Consider the following 27,504-nt stretch of genomic DNA (forward strand, 5'->3'; position numbering starts at 1 on the left):
TAAGGTGCTTTGTTATACTGTAATCAAACATTTAAGTAATAGCAAATACTTTCTATATAGAAAGACAATGCACTCGTATTATTATGAATGGGAGAAAGTGCAAGTATTGCGCTTACATCTGTGCATGCGCATTAGCTTGATGCAGCCTGAAAAATTGATTCGAGCGTTTAGAAACAAAATTTATGAGACAGCTGATGTCAGATTTCTTTGGTGATTTCAAATAGGAAATTTAATCGAAAGCTTGGCAAACAGCTTTGGAGAATTTGGTTTCCCCATTCGAAGAGATAGGAGCTGCACTTGCATGCCCGAGAGGCGTTTCTAAGATGGTTCCAGAGTGAAATGACTTGTCTTAAAGGGACTTTGGTAATATTAAGTAACTACATGTACTTACTATAACGTTAGTATTAGGGTTTGGTTTGGTTTGGTTTTAGTTACATGTAATTATATCTAATTTATAGTTATTATTATAGTAACTACATGCAACATATGTAAAAATGACACTTTGACAAAAAAATGACAGTCCCTCATTTCGATGACAAAGGACCGTATCAATGTCAGCAGACTTGTAGAATCAGTCTCTGTGGAAAGGGAAAGGCTTTGAGTTCTCAGGTCCAAACCACTGTCATTTTTTACTCACTGTCCAAAGAACAAAAGATCAGAGAATGAAAGATGAGAGATTACCTCGGAAAAGCTCGTCTCAAACGCCAGTCGGTCTGTGAACTTCCACAGTCCTGGATCTCATCATCTTCTGTATCATATCACTGATATGTCTTTTCACATTTCTGATCTGATTTGCTTTGCGAGAAGAAAGATGATTCTGAATATCCTGACTAAACTCAAATGGAATGATTCATATTTGTTCTAGACTTTGAATCAGATCAGAATTATGTACAATACAAACATGAAGTAAAGTGTGTTTCTAGCACACATATAGTTATGCATGTTTGGATAGACCCTGAAATCCACATGACAAAAAATATATATATATTTACAAATGTGTCTGAATATTGGTATGTGGCAATGGTTTCATAAATTTCACACACCAGATCAAATCCTCTTTAGTTGCAGCAAAGAGTGACCTGTGACCTTTGTGATTTGCAGCTTGCTAATGACCTGAAACATTCACAGAACCCTGATTATCACTGCATACATCATTTAATATAGCATGACCATCGCTGCTGACGAATATTTATGGTAAAGCAAAAAGTAAAGTGATTTTGTCGGGGTACCAGCGTGTCTTGATCAAGCATGCAGGAGTTTGTGCGTGTGTTGATACGTACTTCCGTCTTGAGTACGCGAAAGTAAAGGCACTCTGCACTCCTCTTGTGTAAAGCATTTGTGTGTATGCATTTGTCGATTTGTGTACACATAAACACCATGTGAGTAGGAGGGAAGCCTACAAAAGGGAAGAATCAGGCATGAGTTGTCACAGACACCTGGAAGGAAGGAAAGAGAGAGAAGGAGAGAGTAGCGGAGTGTGAAACAGTTGAGGAGGGACACAACTTATTAATGAGTAACACACACAAGTTCATTTCCAATTTCCTGCTTTAGCTCACATTTAAAAGAAGGGAAAGAGCGGACAACAAGCAAGTGGACCGGTGAGCGACTGAGGAAGCCTGTGATTCGCACCTCGTCAGACTTCTCTAGCAGGTAAGCTGAACATCTTTCCTACGTGTGTCTGGCCCGGTCTGCAATGTAAATCTATGCTCATCTGATGTGCAGTCTGGCTCGCTCATCAGCACCGATATTCCTCATGGTATTTTGGGAACATTAAATTCATAAATCTGCGCAGCAGATGATTGGTGGTGGATGGGAACTGCGGGTTCCTCTGGCTGGGATGAACAGTTGCTATTCTGTGCTGTAATTGAGCTTCAGAACAGAGTTGATGTGTATTCTAATAGACTCTGCATTAAACATTAAGCACACTCCAGAGATGGAACAAATGGATCTCGAGCAGCACTCAGTCGCTCATAAACGACAGATAAGCGGAGATTACCCGCAGCTAACTGCCCTGAACACGCTGCTATGCGATGCCTGCATTTATCAACGCTTTTATTTACTGTTGTAATTAAGTACAAAGAAACATTCAGAATGTGTCGAGTGGAGTAAAATGATCGTGAATCAAAGCCTGCAGCGGAAACAGAGGCCTGGCGAACACAGTCAGGTGTAAGAAGAAATTCGCTTAAGACTTATTGATTCATCTAATTTGCACTTGTATGCATAGTTAAAAACTAAATCTTTTTTTTTAAAATTGCGGTCATATTTTTAAGATGATCTTATCGAACACCGACTTAAATACTTTTGCACGTGTGTCTTGTCATTTGCCTTTTGGAAAAATGTAGGTTTCACTGCAGTTTCCAGCTGAAATGAACACTTAAATGAACTTACACTCTAAAAAAATGACAAGTTGGGTTGAAAATGGACAAACCCATCGACTGGGTTGTTTTAACCCAGCGGTTGGGTTAAATGTTTGCCCAACATGCTGGGTAGTTTTATTTAACCCAAATATTGTTTAAAAATGACTGTATTGCTTGCTTCAAATGAACCCATAATATGTTGGAACTTAACATTTATTAATAAGTTTAATGAATAATAATTAAACAATAAACATTTATTAAATTGCTTATTAATTAATGTTCACCTTTTAATTATTATTGTTGCCTCTAATAATTTTGTGTCTGATTTTTAATTTCCAACATACTTGGGTTCATTATCAGCCAGACATATAGTATTTTTAAAACAATAGTTGGGTTAAATAAAACAGCCCAGCAGGTTGGGCAAACATTTAACCTTACCACTGGGTTAAAACAACCCAATTGCTGGGTTTGTCCAGTTTTAACCCAACTTGGGTTGTTTTTAACCCAGCATTTATTTATTTATTTATTTTTTTTAGAATATATGATTACATTGTCAGATAATTGATTAATAAATAGTTGCTTTGGCACAGTTCCAGCTAATTACTATGTTATGAACTCAAAAACTCATTTTCAAAGAATTCAGAGATTGGCTTTTGGCTAATTAATATTAACACACTCGCTCATGCATGGCTTCTTGCACTAAGCACAGCCTGGGAAATTATAACTAGTTTCAAATGAACTCTCATAAAGTCCCAAATGCAAAAATAAATAAATAAATAATAATTAAAAAAAAGAAAAAAGAAATGCACCAGGAGCTAATAACATTGCAACTGAAATGTGTCATTGGGAATGTTGTTTGAAATAACCCAAATTCAAAAGAATTGTTTACTGTTTGTAAAATGTGAAATCACCTCAAGTGTTCACATGCACGTACAGTATGTGGACAGATTTGGCTATCTTATCTCATGCATAACAATAGCTGGTGTTTATCCCTAAATACTCCAGTCTGTTGGACAACATGTTCTCTGTCCTCATTTGAAACGCTGTAGCAACCAAATGACTGGAGCCACAGTTTTGCTGTTTTGCATTAGGTCCTGGTTTGGTTCTAGTAACAAATATTTCTTTATTGTCTTCCCAGACACACCCTCAAAATGACTCGCTCCGTGAGAGAGGTGTTGAAAGAGTACATGTCAGAGCGGAGGGTCCGCAAATATCGCCTGGTGACCAAAGATGGCCGCTGCAACATCGAGTTTGGCAACGTGATGCACAGAAACCGCTTCGCATATGTCCTTGACATATGGACCACCTTCGTAGAGACCCGATGGCGTTTCGTCATCTTGCATTTTATTGCATCCTTCACCCTCAGCTGGTTCATCTTCGGCCTCATCTGGTATTGGATCGCCAGAGACAACGGTGACCTAGAGTGGCAGAATCCACCCAAGAATCACACGCCATGCGTCTTTAGTGTCACCGACCTGACTTACGCCTTCCTCTTCTCGCTGGAGACCCAGACCACCATCGGCTATGGCAATGTGTACGTGACCAATGCCTGCGCGGGAGCCGTGGCTCTGATTATAATTCAAAGTCTTATCGGCGCCATAATCAACTGCTTCTGGTGCGGAGTGGTTATGACAAAAATCGCCCTGCCCAAGAAGAGAGCCAAGACCATAACGTTCAGCGAATCCGCAGTTATCTGCCCTAAAAAAGGCACTCTTTGCCTTCAAATCCGCGTGGCCAATCTGCGCAAGACCCTGATGATTGGCAGTCAGATTTACGGCAAGCTGTTGAGGACCACAATCACCCCTGAAGGTGAGACCATCATCATGGACCAGGTCAGCATCGACTTCATGGTGGATGCCGGCAAGGACAACCTGTTTTTCGTGTGCCCTTTAACTCTCTACCACGTCATCGATAAAACCAGCCCGTTCTTTGACATGGCCGTGGACACTCTGCATCAACAGGAGTTCGAGCTTGTGGTGTTTCTCGATGGCACGGCCGAGTCCACCAGCTCCTCCTGCCAGGTCAGGACTTCTTACATCCCTCAGGAGATCATGTGGGGATACGACTTCCTCCCTATCATCTCCCGCAGCAAAGAGGGAAAATATCGCGTGGACTTTTCCAATTTCACCAAAGTGGTGTCCGTACCGACTGCTCATTGTGCCTACTGCTACCACAATGAGGCAGGACACCATCACCACTCCATAACTGGCATTGATAACCAGGGCTTTGAGGTGATTGACATTGAGCCGCCCAGCAGCACCAAAATGTAAAGCTTTTGACTGACATGTACTGTATCTATTGCTTGGAGCACCATTGCGAGGTCAACATCTTGCACTATACCAGAAGCACTGGACATAAATGCTTTTTGTCTCTCACAGTGAGCACAAGGAGCAAGATGAGTGTTATTATGTCGTGAAATACCCCTTATTTTAGGAAAACTGCAAAATGATGTCTTGAGAGAGTTAAAGTGGAGCGCACATATTGCAGTTCATTTCTTTTATGAAATGCTATTATTATTATTTTATAGCGACTAGCATTCAAAACTGTGTCAACTGTCTCTTTGTTCTGGCAATATCAGAAAAATAAAGTGTGAATGGTCCTAGAACTGTCTTCTGTTACAGGGTCGTTGTGTTAGGAGTTGTGAGTATTAACTGGAAGTTCATTAACACGAGACAGACTTTTATGGAAAGAGAGGAGTAATAAAAGTCAAAGATGAACTGATTTCAAATACCAATGAACCAGCAGATGCTTTTATGCTCTGAATAACTCTGGGGTGGTGTGTTCCTTTGTAAATTAATAGATATTGTTAATATTGTGTTATTGAATTTGTAAATGTCATTTTTACTATGTAAATATCAGTTTTTTATAATTAAAAAAATATTTAACTGGAATTGGTGTGTTAATTCATTAAAGCGTCTTTATTAAAATCAACCTACATTTTCCAGCATTCACAGCTAAGAATGACCACATGGGGGCGTACAAGACAAAGCTATAGATGACAAACTGTCAGCTTGACAAACTTGGTTTTATATCCATAGTGCTGGATCCACACTGATTGATTGACTGACTGATTGTTTGTTTGATTGATTGATTGATTGACTGTTTGATTGATTGATTGATCTATTGACTGACTGATTGATTGATTGATTGATTGATTGATTGACTGTTTGATTGATTGATTGATCTATTGACTGACTGATTGTTTGATTGATTAATTGATTGATTAATTGATTGATTGATTGATTGATTGATTGATTGATTGATTGATTGATTGATTGATTGATTGATTGATTGATTTAAAAAATGTTGGGATATAAACAACCCAAGTTGGGTTGAAAATGGACAAACCCAGATGTTGCGTTAATGTTTGCCCAATGTGCTGATCAGTTTTATTTAACTCAACTATTGTTTAAAAATTACTGTATGGCTGGCTTAAAAAGGTTGGAAATTAAAATCAGACACATAATTACTAGAGGCAACAATAATCAAAATTTGAACATTTATTAATAAACAATGCAATAAATGTTTATTGTTTAAAAATGATGCATAAAACTTATTGAGAAACAATTTTAATTCATTTTAATTTCAAACAATAGTTGAGTCAACTAAAACTACCCAGCAGGTTGGGCAAACATTTAACCGGTTGGGTCAAAACAACCCTATCACTGGGATTTGTCCAATTTCAATCCAACTATGTATATATATATATATATATATATATATATATATATATATATATATATATATATATATATATATATATATATATATATATATATATATATTAAAAAGAAAAAAATCCATTCCCAGTCCCAGGCTCCTAAGACAGCAGGGCCCTAATGTGGATCCTGCATAAAAGTCTCATCGTAGACATAAACAAAGCAGTCAGTGTCACGGCTTTCCTCTTAGCAGCGATGATTACTTGGAAATTTGTATAGCTCATAAAACATAAACATGTAGTCTTGTGCCTAAGAAAGGGTGGTGCGTGATAGAGTACAGTTGTCTAAGGCTGTGGCCCACTGACTCACTACATGACACATCAAATAATAAAAAGCCTTTAAAATATATTAGACGTGGGATGAAGATATTACCCCGAAGAGATTTCACTGCCAAACACTGATATAATACATCTTACCTTAGACTATCCATACGTGTTTATAATCCTTTAGCACTGATATTACATCATTGAGTATCAGATAGAGTAAAATATATGCATATTTGGTGTGTTGTCTGAGGGGAGGGTTCCAAGCTCGGAATTTGGTCCGAACCCAGAGTTCTGGGAACCCTGGCTGGGATAGGAACCAGGCAACAGGGTGGAGGAATATATATATATATATATATATATATATATATATATATATATATATATATATATATATATATATATATATATATATATATATATATAGCCTCCTCTTGTGTAGATCATTTAAATGTGTTCCTCCCGTTAATAAAACATCATTAATACTCAACAGATTTAATGTCATCATGATCCTCAGATGTCATATCATGTAGTCTAGACCATAAGATTGATTCATGAACAGCAGTTATGTTAATGGCAGACAGATTTTCATATTGGTCTGTTTGCAAGTGTGATTTAATATTTGATAAATATTTGATCATATAAATTCAGTGTAAACAAATACATGTTTAGTATAGACATCCCTTTTAACAAATTCAATCAAAATATCACTATATTGGCCAAAGGACACACACACACAAAAAGTTATATGGAGAGATTTGTAATGTAAAAACATTTATTTTGTCACATTTTACCTATTCAACAGACCCTTTTACAAAAGGTAATACTTAAATTGCAGAAACAACAAAATTAACAAAAAAGATTAATTGCAATATTTCATATATATATATATATATTTATATAGCAATAAATTTAATATCCGGATACTTGCATATATAAAATAGCACAATTCCTTCATATCTGAGAGTGATCCAGAGATGAACAGTTGGGAATTTTTTCGATCATCTTTTGTCTTAATGCTACAAAATACACAAGGGGAAACACTTGTGTGAAACTAACACTGTTTTTTAGGCACATACGTTTGCCAGTAATACGATTTGGCATTGAGGGTTTATTATGGCACTTTGGGAAACCGATTGTCTCCAAGCATGTTTTGGTAAGGCAATTGCTTTTAGTGAATAAAAATATCAACTACATATCAAAACAACTTTCTTATTGTCATGGAAACACGCCAAGAACTTTAGAAAATGCATTTTCTGAAAAATACACGAAAACATTCATAAACTTATTGCCCATATGTACAGATACAAAATACCTACGTAGTACAAACTACTACCTTCAGGAACTGATAAAAAAGTTTGCATTTTGACCGAGGTCAACTCGTATTAACGTATGATTCTTAACACTGTCACATATGAAAATAGCTCTGCATAATTTATACAGTAAGATGCTTTTAATGCCTAGTTGACCTTTGATCAAAAAAACAAAACAAAAAAAAAAAATACTAGCAAATAGGTCTGACAAACGCACAGCGTTCGCGAATCTCTGGTTTCAACGTCTCGTGCTGCTGTTTTAACTGTTATATCGTTTCGAAGAGGTACTTTGCATGATGCCCACATTCAGCGATCCAAGAATCTAGGATTTTTAAGACATGTAGGAATGCAAATACATCTCATGTGAATTTAACACTTTGGCTGTTTTGAGATGAAATTGAGTGGATTTACACTGGCCAATGAGGGGACAGTGAGATTCACACGGGACATCGTGCATCAAGAAATGTAAAGCAGGTTTCGATCCATTCGACAAAGCTTTCACATCAACACTGTCTTGGTCATCAGCATAGAGGAGTGCTAAAGATGAGTAAGAGAGTTTAGCTTGAGCCAGCTAGCCTGAGAAGCTCCTAATAAACAACCAGACGCCACGTCCTCCAGCAAGGAGGATACATGGCGGCTGAATGCCAACATTTTTTCCAGTTGCCAGATTTGCTTTAGAAAAGAGAGTTTCAGTCACAACTAAAAAAGATAAATTCATGTAACCAAGGTGGGTTTAGATAAAATCCAAAAGGGAAGCAGGGACTACGTCCAAAAATATAAACACTCGGTTCACAATTGCATTAACACACAGGGTGAGTTTACAGTGATTCGTTTTTTCGGTCATCCGGCCGACTTATACATAATAGATGTGGTCTTTATTTGGTAGAAAGGGACTCTGGCCCATCGGTGCAGCTTTCGGGTGTGGAAAGGCACGAGAAACATGCTCAAACTCTCCAAAACAAACACCAACCCAAGTCCTTTGAATAAGTAGTACTCCATTTTGAAGAGGATCAGCCATTTTTGGTCCATTTTGTCTGTACTTTCTCTTTCTTTTCCAACTTCTGCGTCCTTATGCAAACTTTTCAGCCCAAATCCCTGCCTTTCCAGCTTCCTGGTTTGTCTTCGCTCCGAGTGCAGTTCAAGTTTTGGCATACGGGGAGCTGGTGAGAGGTGAGGGGATCTAGTAGTAACTGCCTAGGTGAGAAGGCACATGTGAATTGGTATGACGTGGCACGCTGGGATTGGGATAAATCCCACCTGTCGGAGAGCTCCAGTATGGGGGGGTGGGCCCGAAGAAATTGGAGGACGTGACGGGCATGGACGGAGGATGGGCCGAAACGAAGTTGACCTTCTGCTGGTGAGCGTGGTAACTCGGTACATACGGCAGGTCGGTTGGGTACTTGTACATGGTGGACTCGGTCGGATGGGGCTGCAAGGCCTGAGCGATGCCGTGGAAGTCAAACTTATAGGCGTAGCGTTTGCCGTGCACTTTGGTCATGATGTTTTTGTCGTAGTAGTAGCGCAGGGCGCGGCTTAGTTTGTCGTAGTTCATGTTCGGCTTGCTCTTGCGCTCACCCCAGCGACGCGCTACTTCGTCTGGGTCCGTCATCTTGAACTCACCGTTGGTTCCCTCCCAGGTGATGCAGCCGGCGTTGGCGCTGTCAGAGAGAAGCTCTAGCAAGAACTGCCACAGCTGGATCTGACCGGAACCTGAGCAAAGACACGGAGAGAATTTTAACACAGATGCACGATAAATCACTACCGTTTCGGGTGTTTATATATAGGGTGAATTTGGGTTGATTGGGACACTCTTTCCTATTGCAATATTTAGGATAACCTCAATTGATTTCTAACCCTTGCATTAGCTCTACTACTAGATATATTTATGGAGATGATAAATAAAAACCCGTCCTGTACAGCTATGATCAGCTGTTTAGCTGAGCTTTCAGTGTTTTGTTACCGGAAAAATGTAAAGATTACAGATTAAAATGTGCGGTTAAGTTGCGATTAATCGCGAGTTCACTCATGACAATCATGCGATTAATCGCAATGACATATTTTAATTGATTGACGCCCCTAATTTATACATATAGTTCTTTATTATATTATATTATATTATATTATATTATATTATATTATATTATATTATATTATATTATATTATATTATATTATATTATATTATATTATATTATATATTATATTATATTATATAGTGCTCACTGTTAGATCATGTTAGTAAATGCATTTATTAATTAGACTTTTTGTAAAGTGTTACCAAAAAATGATTGTAGTTTTAGTTGAGATATTTTAATTTATTTAGTATTTTGGAATAGCAGAAAGATAGTATAGAATCAACTGATTCTCAATTACTGGCCATAGCAAGAAAATAATCTTGATAAAATATTAATTTTTAATAAAATAAGTTTCTAAATTGAACTGGTTTTCTTAAAATACAAAACCATTAAGTTTTCTGTTACCTGGGTTGGCAAGTCGACTGCTAGTGGGTCCTAATATCTGGTAAGGGTCTGAAAGGAAAGAGAAATGAATCTGGATGAACCTTCGAACTGGATAGTTGACAAATTACACAATTTAACTGGAGATCCAGCAGCTGAACTGAAGAAGAATAGTACTAGCAACAGAAGCGACATGAGTTCAACTCCCAGAAAATGAATTTATACTCCAAGTGCACATTTAGGCTGCCACCTGCCAAATGCATAAATATAAATATGAAAATAAATATGAAAATATATTTTAATGCGCCGCATTCCTGCTTACCTGGCTGAGGCCGAGCCTGCTCAGTGTTCTTGGACACGTTCGGAGAAACCACTGTAGGAGAGCCTGAGAAATGGAAAGAAAGAAAGCACGATAGCAAGAAAGAGAGAGAAAAGTTCAGCACATTCGTCTGGACGAGCAGAAGCACGAGTCTTGGTCCAAAGAAAACAAGGGCAATAGCTGGCCGAACTGCTAAGCACTTAATGGGCCCCTTCAGCTCCCTGTGTCCCTTAACTAAAGCCTGGCCATCTGCTGACTCTCCAGCATTACCGTCCAGGTTAAATCACAGATCAAGAACATCGCCCACCATGGATGATGCTTATAAGAGTCTGTCCACCCCAAAAAAGCACAAGAAAATGAATCAAGGTCGACTTTTGACTCACCTTTGCTGCTGTGCATGTTGTTTGACCAGCCTGCCCTCCGTACAGCATCATAAGACGCATCTGGAGAAAAGAGAAAAGAATTTAAAGGTATTTTTGTAGCCTGCTATTGCTATTCCAAAAGCTGAATGTGGGTTCGGAAAATGTTTTATTGTTCCTGCTAAATTTTATTTAGATTGATTGTAGCAGTTTATATCCCACTCGATGTCCTTACCTGAGAAGACTTTTTGTTCATATTTGTTTTTGTCTTTTAAGAAACTTATGATTGTGCTAAAGCTCTTTGCTTTTATCTGACAAACTCACTACACACATACTAATGCAAGCTCACTGAGAAGCCAATAATAACACTGTCAGGATTGCAGTTAGAATCTGTTTGGATGTAAGAACATCAAGATCATCTGCTTGTCTCTGTTTTTTAGAGATCTCACAGAACCACAGATTGCACACAAATTTTGAGCGCTTGGGTTTCTGAGCCAACAAGTTAAGTTATATCAGTCTCCCAGGCTTCAGTGGTATGCGTTATGTTCCAACAATGAAATATTTCCTGCCATCACATGTTTTATTAGCACAACATAAAAACATGAAATAGTTCCTTTTCCAATAACTTTCCAAGTAAATTGTGAACATTTTGAAATGTGAAAGTCTGTAAATATATGTTGGTTAAGTGCATGCATCTTTTTGTAATAAGTTGATTAATTAAAACTCTTGGAACTCCTAAAAACTCAGTGAATCATGTTCACTTATCCATCAATATCCATCAATTTATCTCTCACTTTTGAATCATTGCTGCATTCTTTTTCCTGGCCTTTCCTTACAGAGTGCATTTATTCTGAATGCATGAAATACAAATCATATGTGTGCTGATTGTGATGGACTGGCTATAGAGAGCATTTAGACTTCAAATGGACAGAAGGTTCACAGACTAACACATTCAAGTGCATTACCATCTACAGTGCCTGCAATCTGCTTATTTCTTTTTATGCAATTTATATTGCGGTACAGAGCAGGGTTATTATCAATAGCTTAAACTAAATCTAAAACCAAAACCATGAAAAAAATATATTATTTGAAATAAATTGAATAAACTATAACTAATAATTAAAACAGTATAAATACTATAATAACAATAAAACAATAATATAATAATAAAAATGACAACAAAATAAATAAAATAAAACTTTAACTGAAATTAAAATGAAGACAGGAAATATAGAAAAATATAATAAAAAATGCACAATATTAACAAAAACTATAATAATATATCAATGATACTAAAATACCACTGGTGCAGAGTTGGTATTTTAGCTATTTTCTTAGGTTTTATTATTATTCTTGCTAATATTATCAATTTATTTTTATATCGTTTTAATGATAGTTTTACTACAGAGTTGCCATTTGAAGTTCTAAATCTTCTGTAAACCTACTTAAGGATTAGTTGATTTATTGAGACGGAAGGATGGAATGATAGAATAATGGATAGAATGATGGATGGATGGATGGAGGGATGATAGAATGATAAGAATAATAGATGGATGGATGGATGGAATGATAGAATAATGGATGGATGGATGGATGGATGGATGGATGATAGAATGATAGAATAATGATGGATGGATGGATGGAATGATAGAATAATGGATGGATGGATGGATGGATGGATGATAGAATGATAGAATAATAGATGGATGGATGGATGGAATGATAGAATAATGGATGGATGGATGGATGGATGGATGGATGATAGAATGATAGAATAATGATGGATGGATGGATGGAATGATAGAATAATGGATGGATGGATGGATGGATGGATGATATAATTATAGAATAATAGATGGATGGATGGATGGATGGATGGATGGATGGATGGATGATAGAATGATATAATAATAGATGGATGGATGGATGGATGGATGGATGGACTGATAGAATAATGGATGGACTAATGGATGGATGGATGGATGGATGGATGGAATGATAGAATGATGAATGGATCCTATTGAACAAATTTCCAAAAATGTTTAATAACTCAGTCTGAGAAGCATGTGTTTTCACTGTAATCGTGACCCCAGGAAACAGGTTTTTATTCTCTTATGGCAACACCGCATCAATCTCCTAGGAAAATGGCCAGATTCTCCTTCATTCTCAAACATACTCTTAAAACATTCCCATCATGCCTTGCAGCACTGTAGTGATCCCTCTTTCCCGAACGGAAATGAACCAATGACTGGCACTAATCAAGTTTCTATATGCCCTAGAAGGACTTTTTGGCCTTGGATACTGAGCGAGTGCTTCCTCTAGGGCTTAGAGCGGCTCTGTGTATGACCATATGGATGAAACTGCCAGAGACGGCCAAAAAATGTTGGCCCAATGTTAGTATACTAGAATTATGTCTTTGAACGTAACCGTTGTGGTATGACCGTCCCGATGGCTAAAGCTTTAGTACACAGCTCCACCTGAACAGGGCTCAAACATTTGCAGTTGTGATAAAACACTGCCCTCTTCTGGTCACTGTGTTCGAAATCTCTTCCAAGCTTTGGGTGGAACTACGAGACATTAACCTCTGAAGACAAAGAAAAATGTTTAGTTTGGAAAGTGCTGATAAAAGTACATGGCCTACGTTTCAAAAGCAAAACAGTATCTCCAGCCAGCGTTTCTCAGCAAAAGCAGAATCCAAGAAAAAAGGAAGAGGCTAATCTCTAAAAGCATCTGATTCAGTGAGAAAGAGCAAGACTTTCATTGCTCCTGGTTATCGTGAAAGAACCTAACTGAGAGGACATAAGCATTGCATTGCAATACAATGCAATTTATATTACATAAGCGATACATTAAGCAAGACATTACTAATATAGTTTGACCTGTGATCTGTTCTGAGCCTTTTTAAATTGATCTAGATTAAACACTCTAAAAATGCTGGGTTAAAAACAACCAAGTTTGGTTGAAAAAAGACAAACCCTGCTGGGTAGTTTTATTTAACCCAACTATTGTTTGAAAATGACTATATGTCTGGCTTAAAATGAACCCAAAATAGGTTGGAAATTAAAAATCAGACACATAATTACTAGAGGCAACAATAATAATCAAAAAATGAACATTTATTAATAAGCAATTTAATAAATGTTTATTTTTTAACTATTATTCATTAAACTTTGGGTGTATTTTAAGCAAGTAATACAGTAATTTTTAAAAATTAGTTGAGTTAAATAAAACTACCCAGCAGCTTGGTCGAACATTTAACCCAACTGCTGGGTTAAAAAAAAAAAAAAAAAAACAATCGCTGGGTTTGAATTTTCCACAAACTGACCGTTAAATAATGACATTATCTAACGTAAAAATAAATGGTAACACTTTACAATAATATTTCATTTGTTAACATCAGTTAATTACATTAATTACCATGAACAATCCTTCTGCAGTGTACATAAATCTTAGTTATTAATGTCAACATTTAGTAATACCCAATAAAATTAAAAAGAAACATTAGTGATGAGATGTTTTACTAACATTAGCAGAGATTAATAAATACTTAAAATATATTCCTCATTGCCAGTTCATGTTAGCTAATTCATTCATGAGAGCTTGTTGTAATGTGTTACCAAACGAACAATTAATCAAACAAACAAACATCTTAAAAACCATCATAAAAGTGGTTTAAATAACTCTTTTACTATATTTCATGACTTCAGAAGTCATGCAATTAAAAAATGCTGGGTTAAAAACAACCCAAGTTGGGTTGAAAATGGACAAACCCAGCGGTTGGGTTAAATGTTACCTGGGTTAAATGCCTAACCTGCTGGGTAGTTTTATTTAACTCAACTATTATTGTTTAAAAATGACTGTATTGCTTGCTTACAATGAATCCAAAGTATGTTGGAAATTAATTTGTTTAGTGAATAAAAAATAAACAATAAACATTTATTAAATTAAATTTATGTGTCTGATTTTTAATTTCCAACCTATTTGGGTTCATTTTAAGCCAGACATATAGTCATTTTTAAAAAATAGTTGGGTTAAATAAAACTGGGCAAACATTTAACCCAACCGCTGGGTTTGTCCATTTCCAACCCAACTTGGGTTGTTTTTAACTCAGCATTTTTTAAACCCATCCTTCAAGGCACATCAGATGAAACTGCATGAACCGTGCTGCACATCTAGGCACTGAATCCGGGTAATATCTGGGAAAAGTTGCTTTTCATTTAATGATCCTCTATTTTAGGCCTTCTATCATTCTTTGTCCTCAAACACTCACTCTTTCCCTCTAACGATCTTCCATCCTTCACTCTCTCAGTGTCTGTCAGATCTGATCTGGAGCAGGGCCGGAGAGAAGAGAAAAAGAGAAAAAGAGAAAGAGAGAAAGAGAGAGAGAGAGTCCTGAGAGAGTTACGTTTCCTGCCTGCCGAGTCTGCTCACACAACCTCTCTTTGTTTTACTGGCCTTTTTTTCCCTCGTTTTTTCATCCCCCTCCACCATGAAAAAACACACAGCAGCCAGGAGGAGAAGAGGGGTCACAAACCGATGGGGAGAACAGAGAAAGACAGAGAGAGAGATGGAGAGCAGACGGTACACATCATCGGAATTTGCAAAGAAAACAGCGGTGGTGGCCGTCGCTACTGTCTGATAGAGCCGAGGAACTCAAACGCTGATGGATACGACCACCAGATCTTCTCAAAGCAGCGAGGCCCGTATTCCTAATTCAATCGCAACAGAACTCGACTGCGAAACAAGAGACAGACGTGCATCTGGGATATGGATAGAACGGATCCGATGCTTTTTAAAATGTCTCCAGTCCCGATTCTGGGCCATAAATTTCGATTTGCTTCACTGTCACTAATGCATGCGTTAGGATGGTCTGCTATTCTTCCCTTTAAATAAAAGGGAATGCATTAAATATCACGAGGCCTAGCCAGTCTCAAGCAAGTTGTGTTGTTAGTGTGCTGTGCTGTGTTTGGGTGTGGCGTCTCCTCAAGAGACCAGGCTGCTGCTCTCATAGTCAAAACAAGATTCTCGCCCAGCCAGCCGTCTAGACTGACTCGGTTTATACTGAAAAAAAAAAAAAAAAAAGTTCAAGGTATATGGGCATTTTTAACCAAAAACAATGTCTATAGTGAGATTGTACATTTTGTCCAAGTGGTCGTTTATACAGGACGCACTCGTGCATTCAGAACAGTGCAAAAGAATGTGGTGTGACTTATAGGCTCTGTTCTGAAATCTGGTGCGTTGCCCTGCTGAAGTGGAACCTCATAAGTGAGCGATTAAAGCAGCTATTTAGGGAGCAACTCGTGGAGCTAACGCTGCAGTAAGAAAAATGAATATAAAACAAACAATAGCACAAAACACAAAATATAGGGCAAAATAGTATCCATCCATCCATCCATCCATCCATCCATCCATCGATACATCCACTCATCCATCTATCATCCATCCATCCATACACCAATCCATCGATACACCCATCTATCATCCATCCATCCATCCATCCATACACCCATCCACTCATCCATCCATTCATCCCCATCCATCCATACCCATCCATCCATCCATCCATCCATCCATCCATACACCCATCCACTCATCCATCCATTCATCCCCATCCATCCATACCCATCCATCCATCCATCCATCCATCCATACACCCATCTATCATCCATCCATCCATCCATCCATCCATACACCCATCTATCATCCATCCATCCATCCATCCATACACCCATCTATCATCCATCCATCCATCCATCCATCCATACACCCATCTATCATCCATCCATCCATCCATCCATCCATCCATCCATCTATCCATAGATACATCCACTCATCCATCCATCCATACACCAATCCATTGATACACCCATCTATCATCCATCCACCCATCCACCAATCCATCCATCCATCCATCCATCCATCATCCATCCATCCACCAATCCATCCATCCATCCATCCATCCACCAATCCATCCATCCATCCATCCATCCACCAATCCATCCATCCATCCATCCATCCATCCATCCATCCATCCATCCATCCATCCATCCATCCATACCCATCCATTGATACAGCCATCCATCCATCCATCCATACACCCATCCATCCATCCATCCATCCATCCATCCATCCATCCATCCATACCCATCCATTGATACAGCCATCCATCCATCCATCCATCCATACACCCATCCATCCATCCATACACCCATCCATCCATCCATCCATCCATCCAAAAGGTGAACATTTATTATTAAGCTATTTCATAAATGTTTATTGTTTAATTATTATTCATTAAACTTATTAATAAATGTTCCTTTAGTAGACATATTAATAACTGTTCATTTTAAATTTGGGTTCATTTTAAGCAAACAATACACTAATTTCTAATCAATAGTTGAATTAAAAAAAAAACATCTATCATCCATCCATCAGTCCATCCATCTATCATCCATACACCCATCCATCCATCCATCCATCCATCCATCCATCCATCCATCCATCCATCCATACCCATCCATTGATACAGCCATCTATCTATCCATCCATATCCATCCATACCCATCCATCCATCCATCCATCCATCCACCAATCCATCCACCAATCCATCCATCCATCCATCCATCCATCCATCCATCCACCAATCCATCCATCCATCCATCCATCCATCCATCCATCCATCCATCCATCCATCCATCCACCAATCCATCCATCCCATCCACCAATCCATCCATCCATCCATCCATCCATCCAACCATCCAACCATCCACCCATCCATTGATACAGCCATCTATCCATCCATCCATCCATCCACCAATCCATCCATCCCATCCACCAATCCATCCATCCATCCATCCATCCATCCATCCATCCATCCATCCATCCATCCACCAATCCATCCATCCATCCATCCATCCATCCATCCATCCATCCATCCATCCATCCACCAATCCATCAACCAATCCATCCATCCATCCACCCATCCATCCATCTATCCATCCATCCATCCATCCATCCATCCATCCATCCATCCATCCATCCATCCATCCATCCATCCATCCATCCATCCATCCATCCATCCATCCATCCATCCATCCATCCATTCATCCATTCATCCATCCATCCAAAAGGTGAACATTTATTATTAAGCTATTTCATAAATGTTTATTGTTTAATTATTATTCATTAAACTTATTAATAAATGTTCCTTTAGTAGACATATTAATAACTGCTAATTTTAAATTTGGGTTCATTTTAAGCAAACAATACACTAATTTCTAATCAATAGTTGAATTAAATAAAACTACCCAGCAGGTTGGGTCAAATATTTAATCCAAAAACAACCCATTTACTAAGTATATTTTCACATATATATGTAAACTAAATATAAAATATATATAACATTACAAACTAACTTCCTTACAATGTAGCCAAAAGAAGGGAACTTAGAGACTTCGAAGGAAGCATAATCACGCTGACTACATTTTGGAACAGTGAGTTTTGAAACAGAGCCATTTAGGATACTAAACAGAAGATCAGTTGTTACGATCAGTTTAATATGGTATTTATTGTTCTAAATGGAGTATTAATCTGTAACTACCCGGGGAAAAATTGACCTGGAATAAATGGCCTAAGATGAAAGGGTATGTGAAAATAAATCCAGCTCATAAGTCTTGCTATCTAAAGTTCAATCTCCTGCTGATAAATGGCCACCTGTTAAATGGCCACATTTTATTTTTTTTTTGGATGAGTTTTAGCATTTTTTATGCCATTGATTAGATCACTAAAGTGAATTTCAGTATTTAAGCATTATTCCAAGGATGCTCAAGAAGTTTTCTCATGAAACAGTCTGTCCATCACAGCATATGCACTTAGTGCTCTACTATGATTGACAGCTGTGAGAAGAGGGTCAAAGGTCTTACAGCCTTCTCAGCATTATCTTATCTTCAAGCTCACTGTACTAATGACCCTAATATGTGTCTGTTGGCTCGTAGTACAGAACAGGTGGTCTGACTTCTGGCTTTTATCAGGACAGCCGGTCCTCTGGTCTTGCCCAGATAGCAGTACTCTCAGGAGCTCAGGACTATCATTGTTATTGCAGCCTTGTGCTTTCTCAAGTGGGAATGGCCAAAGTGGTCAGTTCTCCAGAGAGACTGTCAAACATTTACTTAAATGGTTTATGGAAGCCGATTTCCTTGATGAGTTTGAGAGGCTGATTTAATTTGGATGTGTATCTTGTGTTATCATCGGAAAGTACACAAGTAAATTACATAAATGAGTCACAGCAATCGTTGTCTATCATCTCTGTGGTCGTGTAAGTCTGACAATCAACCACACATGAGCCATCTAAAAACTTTGGGGGACACAGTTTTAAAACTTGTGCACATGAATATTAATTAATTGGTGTCATGTACTTATCATTCAATTGACCCAGTAGTCCTACGTTATTTGCTGAGATAATATAAAATATAAAATAATATAATATAAAACAATAATTTAATATTAATAAATAATAAGTAATTAATGTAATTAAAACATATTTTTATTCAAAATAAACCCCTAAAAATGTAAGTATTATATATATATATATATATATATATATATATATATATATATATATATATATATATATATATATATATATATATATATATATATAATTTCCAAAAACATCTAATGTCTGATTTGACATCAATGCAATTTCTATTATCACAGGCAACAAGTCATTTTGAAGCTGATTTTGATACTATAGTACACTAAAAAATGTCATTGCATTGCATTTATGATGTAAAACACATTTTCAATGCTATAAATCAGTTTAGGTCACATCCTCATGTATAATACACCCCTAAATCACTGTTATTGTGGCACACGTGTCTTCCATTAACACTATTTGTAGACGTTTCAGTCCAGTTCTGCTATATTGTTCACTGGGACACCTGTCTCTACCTTTTCTCTGTCTCTCTCTTTCCTGCAGGTTTAGTCCAGCGTGGCACGTGGCTTTTGTCTTGCTAATTGTCTCTCTGCTCTGAGAGCCCTCTGCTGTCCATGTTCAGGTGGAAATTGAATGCTTGATGATTTTTATTTGCGGCACACAAAGACAGCACCTGCTGGGCGCCTCGCCTCGGCCTGGAGCCCTGCTCTGATCCACATAGAGAGAGGGGACAGTGGCCAACTAAACACTCTGTAATGCCATTGTTTTGATGAAATGATAAGACTCACTTCCTCATGTCATATCCATATGCATTGTTCACCTAATGTGCCTTTTGTGCCTCAGAATTAGTAACCCGTGGATGGTACCATAAGGATTTCAAGTGAAAATGGTATTATTGCAAATGTATACGCAGAACATTGTTGTTGGAGCAGGACAAAGAGGTATTTTGAGGATAATCAGTGAGACATACCGTCTTTGGCAGCCAAACGAGGAGACTGGTCGGCATGAGATGGTGTGTTGTATGATATGGATGAGCTGCCTGAGACACACAAAACAAAAATAGATGTTAGAATGATAAAGATGTTGGAGCAATGCATTCAGTGAGGTTAAAAATCAGATACACTTACATTCAATATAGATTCTCTGTCAAGACCGTATTTTTATCAGTAATATATTTAACATAAATGATGTAATAATATTAGTGCTGTCAAATCAAATAATTGTGATTAATTGCAAACAAATTTTATGTAAATACATATGTGTGTAAACTTATTTTAGATGCAATTAATTGCAATTACTGATTTTTAACCTCACAGTTTAATAAGAATTCAATATTTAAGAACATAATAGGCCTATAAGTTTATTTATATTATTATATTATGTTATTATATGATAATAATATATGTTATATATAGTGCTGTCAAATCGATTAATCGCGATTAATCGCATCTAACGAAAGTTTGTAAATACATAATATGTGTGTATTATTATATTACGTTATTATATGATAATAATATATGTTATATATAGTGGTCAAATCGATTAATCATGATTAATCACACCTAACAAAAGTTTACATACATGCATAATATGTGTGAAATCGCGATTAATTGCGTCTAAAATAAAAGTAAAAAATAAATTAAAAAGTCTAAAATAAAAGTCAGCTAGAAAAATGAACTCTAGAGAGAAGCATTTAGCTAAATATATGCACCATATTACATATTAATTAAAATTTTTAATGTTCTTCAATAGCCCACATAATGCATGTTTGAATAAATCTGTCAAGTTGACAGCCGCCATTTAAATGTTTATATTTAAAAAAAAATGAATTGGAGTAGAAATAATTAGTTAGTACTTTATTATTATTATATTTCCTAAGTGTAATTTAAGTTTGTATACAAATCAGTTCATTTTAACCTTCAATATTAATGTAGTACCAACTGATTCCCATGTATATTTTACAGCATTAGTTGAGATATTTTTTTTTTTTTTCTTGAGACAATTTGCCATGTACTGTTCCTGATATACAGTATATCCAAAATAACTGGTATTGAATCATATTTCAAGGTAATGAATTGAAATGCATAACTACATTCTAAAAAATGCTGGGTTAAAAACAACCTAAGTTGGGTTGAAAATGGACAAACCCAGCGATTGGGTTGTTTTAACCCATCGGTTGGGTTAAATGTTTGCCCAACCTGCTGGGTAGTTTTATTTAAACCAACTATTATTTAAAAATTGCTATATGGCTAGCTTAAAATCAACCCAAAATAGTTGGGAAATTAAAAACCAGATGCAATTAGAGACAACAATAATAGACAAAAGGTGAATGTTTATTAATAAGCTAGTTTAATAGTTTATTAATATAAATTTATTAATAAGCAATTTAATAAATGTTTATTGTTTAATAATTATTCATTGAACATTAATAAATGTTCATTTCCAACATACTTTGGGTTAATTTTAATTAAGCAATACTGTAATTTTTAAACAATAGTTGAGTTAAATAAAAACAACCCAGCAGGTTGGGTCAAACATTTAACCCTACCGCTGGGTTAAAACAACCCAATTGCTGTATGTAAAGAGTGTATGGTGACAAATTGGCAGGAAATGGTGCAAAACATAAAAACAAAGTCCAAACGGGATGATATTATGACATACTGATAAGCCTCATCTTTCCATTATTGTTACACTCTAAAAAATGCTGGGTTAAAAAGAACCCAAGTTGGTTTGAAAATGGACAAACCCAACGGTTGAGTTGCTTTAACCCAGCGGTTGGGTTAAATGTTTGCCCAACATGCTGGGCAGTTTTATTTAACTCAACTAATGTTTAATAAAATGGCTGGCATAAAATGAATCCAAAATAGTTTGAAAATTAAAAATCAGACACAATTACTAGAGACAACAATAATAATCAAAAGATGATCATTTATCAATAAACAATATAATAAATGTTTATTGTTTAATTATTAGCTTTAATATTTAAAAAAATTCTAATTTCCAACATATTTTGGGTTAATTTTAAGCAAGCAATACAGCAATTTTTAAATAATACTTGGGTTAAATAAAACTACACAGCACGTTGGGCAAACATTTAACCCAAAAGCTGGGTTAAAACAACCCAATTGCTGGGTTTGTCCATTTCCCCAACTTGGGTTGTTTTTAACCCATGTTGTAATAATAGTTGCAACTTGCACTTTTAAATGTGCATTGAAACTTGCCAGCTGATAAAACTAATGCTCCAGGGACCATTCTCATACAACATCTAAATGCAGATCTTAACTGGCTGAGTTAGATGGTGATTGACACTAAACTGAAGAAAATCAGTCCAGTCTCTTTAGCTGTAAATGTCATTGGCTGTTAAAGTCTTGTCTTGCTTATAATAAATTGACATGTTGATAAAACACACATAAGCAGCCTTTCAGAATGCTCTCAATTACATAGCCTAGATCAGTTACATACTATATGCATTAGTGAGTGTGGCGGTGCTTATGGGGTGTCGCTCTGGGACGGGCGAGTATGACGCTGGGAAGGAAAAATCCCAGTATACTCACTACAAAAAACTACACCACTGAACATATATTAGATAATATTATTATCATATAATAATGTAAATAAACTTCTAGGCCTATTATATTCTTAAATATTGAATTATTATTAAATTCAGTGAGGTTAAAAATCAGATACACTTACATTCAACATACATTCTCTGAAAAGACTTATATTATATTACAAAATAATAATGCAATTTTAGAATATTTTATTTATGTTATGATTTTGCATGTGTAATACATTTGTGGCCATGAATATTGTACCTATTGGGCTTATATCTTAGTTTTTATATAAAATTAATGTTATTTTCAATTGAGGTGCATAAACATGTAATAACTATGTAATTACATTGTAACAAGCAATCTAAGTGCATATTATATAACAAAGCATCAAGCATTCATTTCTCTTCACACAAGCTCCTCAGTTTTGTCATTACAATCCAAACACAATCTACACTTTGCACAGAGAGAGGCATTCATGTGCAGTCTGAGAGTGTTTCCAGTGAGCCGTCCCTGAAGCGCTCTCTTAATTTTAGCTGCTTTAACTCATAAATCAGTGCAAAGGAAAACAGAAGGAAAATTGCACTGGCAAAACATGACTCTTCCTACTATGGATGGAGGGCTGATGGTTATAGCGGTGGGATTTCAGCAGATGCAAAAGGAGGGATTCTTTGTTTTTCTGAATGAAGAACAGGAAAGGGTGATATTTGTCATTTTTCTTTGTTCTTTGACCAGCTCAGAGAAGATAGTAGGGTGTTTTAATATATACGTGTGAGTCTGTGTAAGTATGTTTTATGGGGGAGGAGAGCACATTGAACACATATTTTAACCTCCAGGCCCCTGGACCCCCCTAAGCAGTGCTGTTGGGGCCACAGAACAGGGCAGTCTTTGTGTGGGGTGTGATCCCCACATGGCAGTCAAACACTTCTGTTCCCATACAAAAATAACCCCCCAAATCCATGAAAGAGACAGAAACTTTTATAAGAAAACAAGCATGAAAAATAAAGACAAACATTCTGTACTACAACATCTCTGTTAAGCAGCAGCCGAGTTTTACGAGTGTTAATGTTTTTGTGATTCACGTTGTTCCCATGAGCTCCATCTGTTGCAGTATCCATCCATCCATCCATCCATCCATCCATCCATCCATCCATCCATCCATCCATCCATCCATCCATCCATCCATCCATCCATCCATCCATCCATCCATCCATCCATCCAGGATGGAAAGACCTATCATTTTATACAGTCATGTGACCATGATAATAGTGAGACAATTTTGCTATCGAGATACCATGAAATTGTGTAATACAATGTTATTTCCCTACTATCTATCTATCTATCTATCTATCTATCTATCTATCTATCTATCTATCTATCTATCTATCTATCTATCTATCTATCTATCTATCTATCTATCTATCTATCTATCTATCTATCTATCTATCTATCTATCTATCTATCTATCTATCTATCTATCTATCTATCTATCTATCTATCTATCTATCTATCTATCTACAGTTGCAAGAAAAAGTTTGTGAACCACTCGCAGAATCTGTGAAAATGTGAATAATTTTAACAAAATAAGAAAGATCATACAAAATGCATGTTATTTTTTTTAGTACTGTCCTGAGTAAGATATTTTACATAAAATATGTTTACATATAATCCATAAGACAAAAAAAAAAAAAAAAAAAAAAAAAAATATATATATATATATATATATATATATATATATATATATATATATATATATATATATATAGCTGAATTTATTAAAATGACCCAGTTCAAAAGTTTGTGAACCATTGATTCTTCATACTGTGTGTGGTTACCTGGATGATCCACGATCCTGGATGATTTTTTTGTTTGTTTGTTTGTTTGTTTGTTTTGTGATGGTTCTTCATGAGTCATGGGTTTTTCCTGAGCAGTTAAACTGAGCTCTGTTCTTCAGAAAAATCCCTGCATAATCTAAATCATAATCTTAAACTAAATAAGAAAAATCCTGTTCAAAAGTCTAATCCTAACCCCCGACTCTTAATGCATCGTGTTTCCTTCTGGAGCATCAGTGAATGTTTGAACCTTTTTTAATAGTTGAGTTTGAGTCCCTCAGTTGTCCTCAGTGTGAAAAGATGAATCTCAAAATCATACAGTCACTGCTGGAAAGGGTTCAAATATGCAAAAGATGCTTGAAAACTGAATAATCTGCAGGACCTGAAGGATTTTTCTGAAGAACACTGGGAAGTTTAAGCTCAGGACCAACAAGAGACTCATGAACAACCATCACAAAACAAAAAAATTAGTAGATTTTGTCTTATGAATTATATGTAAACAACTTTTATGTAAAATATCTTACTCAGGACAGCAATAAATAAAAAAATAACATGCATTGTGTATGATCTCTATTATTTTGTTAAGATCTTTCACATTTTCTGCAAGTGGTTCACAAACTTTTTCTTGCAACTATCATCTATCTATCTATCAATCTATCTATCTATCTATCTATCTATCTATCTATCTATCTATCTATCTATCTATCTATCTATCTATCTATCTATCTATCTATCTATCTATCTATCTATCTATCTATCTATCTATCTATCTATCTATCTATCTATCTATCTATCTATCTATCTATCTATCTATCTATCTATCTATCTATCTGTGTGTGACAGCAACAGTGCTCAGATCACTGATGTTTGTTTAATCCTGAACTCTTGAGCTGCTTTATAAGTTATGACTCAATGTTCCAGAAACTGAACAGTAGAAATGTAGATCAAGATCCAGAGATACACAAAGTCCCACAACAGTATTTAGGAAGGTGCTGAAACATCCAACATGAGCGATAATCCACCACAAATGGAGGACAGATCAATAAAAGCTTGTGGGAAAGGGAGAGAGAGAGAGCTAGGGAGACGTAGAGAGAGAGAATAAGCTGTTCTTATGTTTATGGTCTGTGTAAACCATCAACGCTCGCTGAATGTCCCACTCTGAATTATCACTGTGACCACTCTGTCTCATAACTACAGCCAGATCTGCAGCACTGAATGAAACGACTGCTGCGACACATACGTGTGTGTGTGTGTGTGTGTGTGTGTGTGTGTGTGTGTGTGTGTGTGTGTGTGTGTGAATGACAAATAGGTTCTCTCAAAAGAAACTTAAGAGAAAAAAATGTGTAATGTTCCAAGTACCCAAGAAAAAAAAAGGAATGTTTATTCCATTTTCTACAAAACCATTGTTTTAATGAATGTAAAATTATCATGAGGTATAACCTGTAGGTACAAATGACTGAAATATTTCCCTTTCACCTTAACTGAGTATTAAGTTTTAAAAATATCAAAACTCAAAAATAATTGTTTCAAGACTTTTTTTCTTAATTTTTTTGCATTACAAAATCATGTCTATCATCTATCTATCTATCTATTAGGGATGTAACAATATCAAAATCTCACAGTACAATATTTATTGCAATATTTAAAAAAACAGACAATGAAAAAAGTGCCATATGCATTAAACGATGATTGAACATTACAATGATATACAAATTAATGTCATATCCTGTCTTTCTCAAATTGCTCATCATTAGTTCATGTCAGTTAATAACTAATGTTAACAAATAAACCATATTATAAATTGTTACCACAAATTCAACACAAATAAAATGCTTGAACACACATTTAAGATCCAGACAGGTGAAACAATATTTTTGTAAGTTGAATTCATAAAGACTTCACTTGTTTCTGAAAGAATGATCCAGTGATAGACACATTTTTAACAGTAATTTGTTGCCACCTAGTGGTGTAATGCAATCAATAAAGTCATTATTTGAAGCACCCGGTTACTTTCAAAAGGTGCTTTTATTTTGATCAGTAACATCAGTGTTTAAATCTGAATAAGAAACTTTGGTATATTTCTGTGATAATCGGAATAGGCTATTTGTAACTGAAATAATGTGGTTTAAAAGACCGTGAAGCTGTTTATATCTAAACAACTCTCTCTAGATCAGCAGCAGCACGAACGCAGATTTGAATGTCGCAAGTTTTATTTTTGGCAATAGTTCAATATACACAGGTTAATTGTTGTCATTCAGGATTAGATCATGTGGGTGATGAAATCGAGAATGTGATCTTTTAAAGATTACTTGTAAAGCTTTGTGCATCTCTCTCTCTCTCTCTCTCTCTCTCTCTCCCTCTCTTTCGCAATGATATCTGAAGCATTTATGAGTAGCACGAGGGCTTTTCAGTGCATTCGTTACTATAATATTCATGAGATGAGACCCATCACACCAGAACCATTTTTGGAACCAGGCTGGAAAGACCTATCATTTTATACAGTCATGTGACCATGATAATATTGAGACAATTTTGCTATCGAGATACCATGAAATTGTGTAATACAATGTTACATCCCTATCTATCTATCTATCTATCTATCTATCTATCTATCTATCTATCTATCTATCTATCTATCTATCTATCTATCTATCTATCTATCTATCTATCTATCTATCTATCTATCTATCTATCTATCTATCTATCTATCTGTTCACTTTTGCTTAGAACTTTAAAAAAAAAGACAAATTTTGTTTTTCTAGTCAAAAATCAGTCATATGAATTTCTTTGAATTCCAGTTAATTTTAGATCTACTTCTTTACAATCAAATTCAAATTGCAGTTCTGCATCCTGTTTGCTAAATTCAAAATTTTAAGTAAAATTTAGCAATTGAATTAGAGTT

At 36.0% G+C, this 27,504-nt stretch overlaps 2 protein-coding genes across 10 annotated transcripts in view; one reads left to right on the forward strand and one right to left on the reverse strand.

Annotated features, from left to right (window-relative positions):
* The first annotated feature begins 1,528 nt into the window (after positions 1 to 1,528).
* On the forward strand, positions 1,529 to 5,062 carry LOC137022537 (ATP-sensitive inward rectifier potassium channel 1-like). Its single transcript, XM_067388924.1, has 2 exons — positions 1,529 to 1,650; positions 3,496 to 5,062. The coding sequence occupies exon 2, from the start codon at positions 3,509 to 3,511 to the stop codon at positions 4,625 to 4,627; it is 1,119 nt and encodes a 372-aa protein (XP_067245025.1). The 5' UTR covers positions 1,529 to 1,650; positions 3,496 to 3,508; the 3' UTR covers positions 4,628 to 5,062.
* A 1,971-nt stretch (positions 5,063 to 7,033) lies between these two features.
* The window catches only part of fli1 (Fli-1 proto-oncogene, ETS transcription factor), a 38,970-nt gene continuing 18,499 nt past the window's right edge, over positions 7,034 to 27,504 (reverse strand). For 8 of the 9 annotated variants that reach the window (XM_067389619.1, XM_067389616.1, XM_067389613.1 and 5 more), the window contains 5 exons: positions 20,190 to 20,258; positions 10,810 to 10,869; positions 10,430 to 10,492; positions 10,132 to 10,179; positions 7,036 to 9,362 (listed from right to left, as the gene is read on the reverse strand). In XM_067389619.1, coding sequence (XP_067245720.1) covers positions 8,833 to 9,362; positions 10,132 to 10,179; positions 10,430 to 10,492; positions 10,810 to 10,869; positions 20,190 to 20,258 — 770 coding nt within the window. In that variant the 3' untranslated portion in view covers positions 7,036 to 8,832. Of the gene's footprint in view, positions 9,363 to 10,131; positions 10,180 to 10,429; positions 10,493 to 10,809; positions 10,870 to 20,189; positions 20,259 to 27,504 lie in introns of all 9 variants that reach the window. The other variant, XM_067389615.1, reaches the window with a different exon arrangement.

This window comes from Chanodichthys erythropterus, chromosome 7, assembly GCF_024489055.1.
Source record: "Chanodichthys erythropterus isolate Z2021 chromosome 7, ASM2448905v1, whole genome shotgun sequence".
NCBI lineage: Eukaryota > Metazoa > Chordata > Actinopteri > Cypriniformes > Xenocyprididae > Chanodichthys > Chanodichthys erythropterus.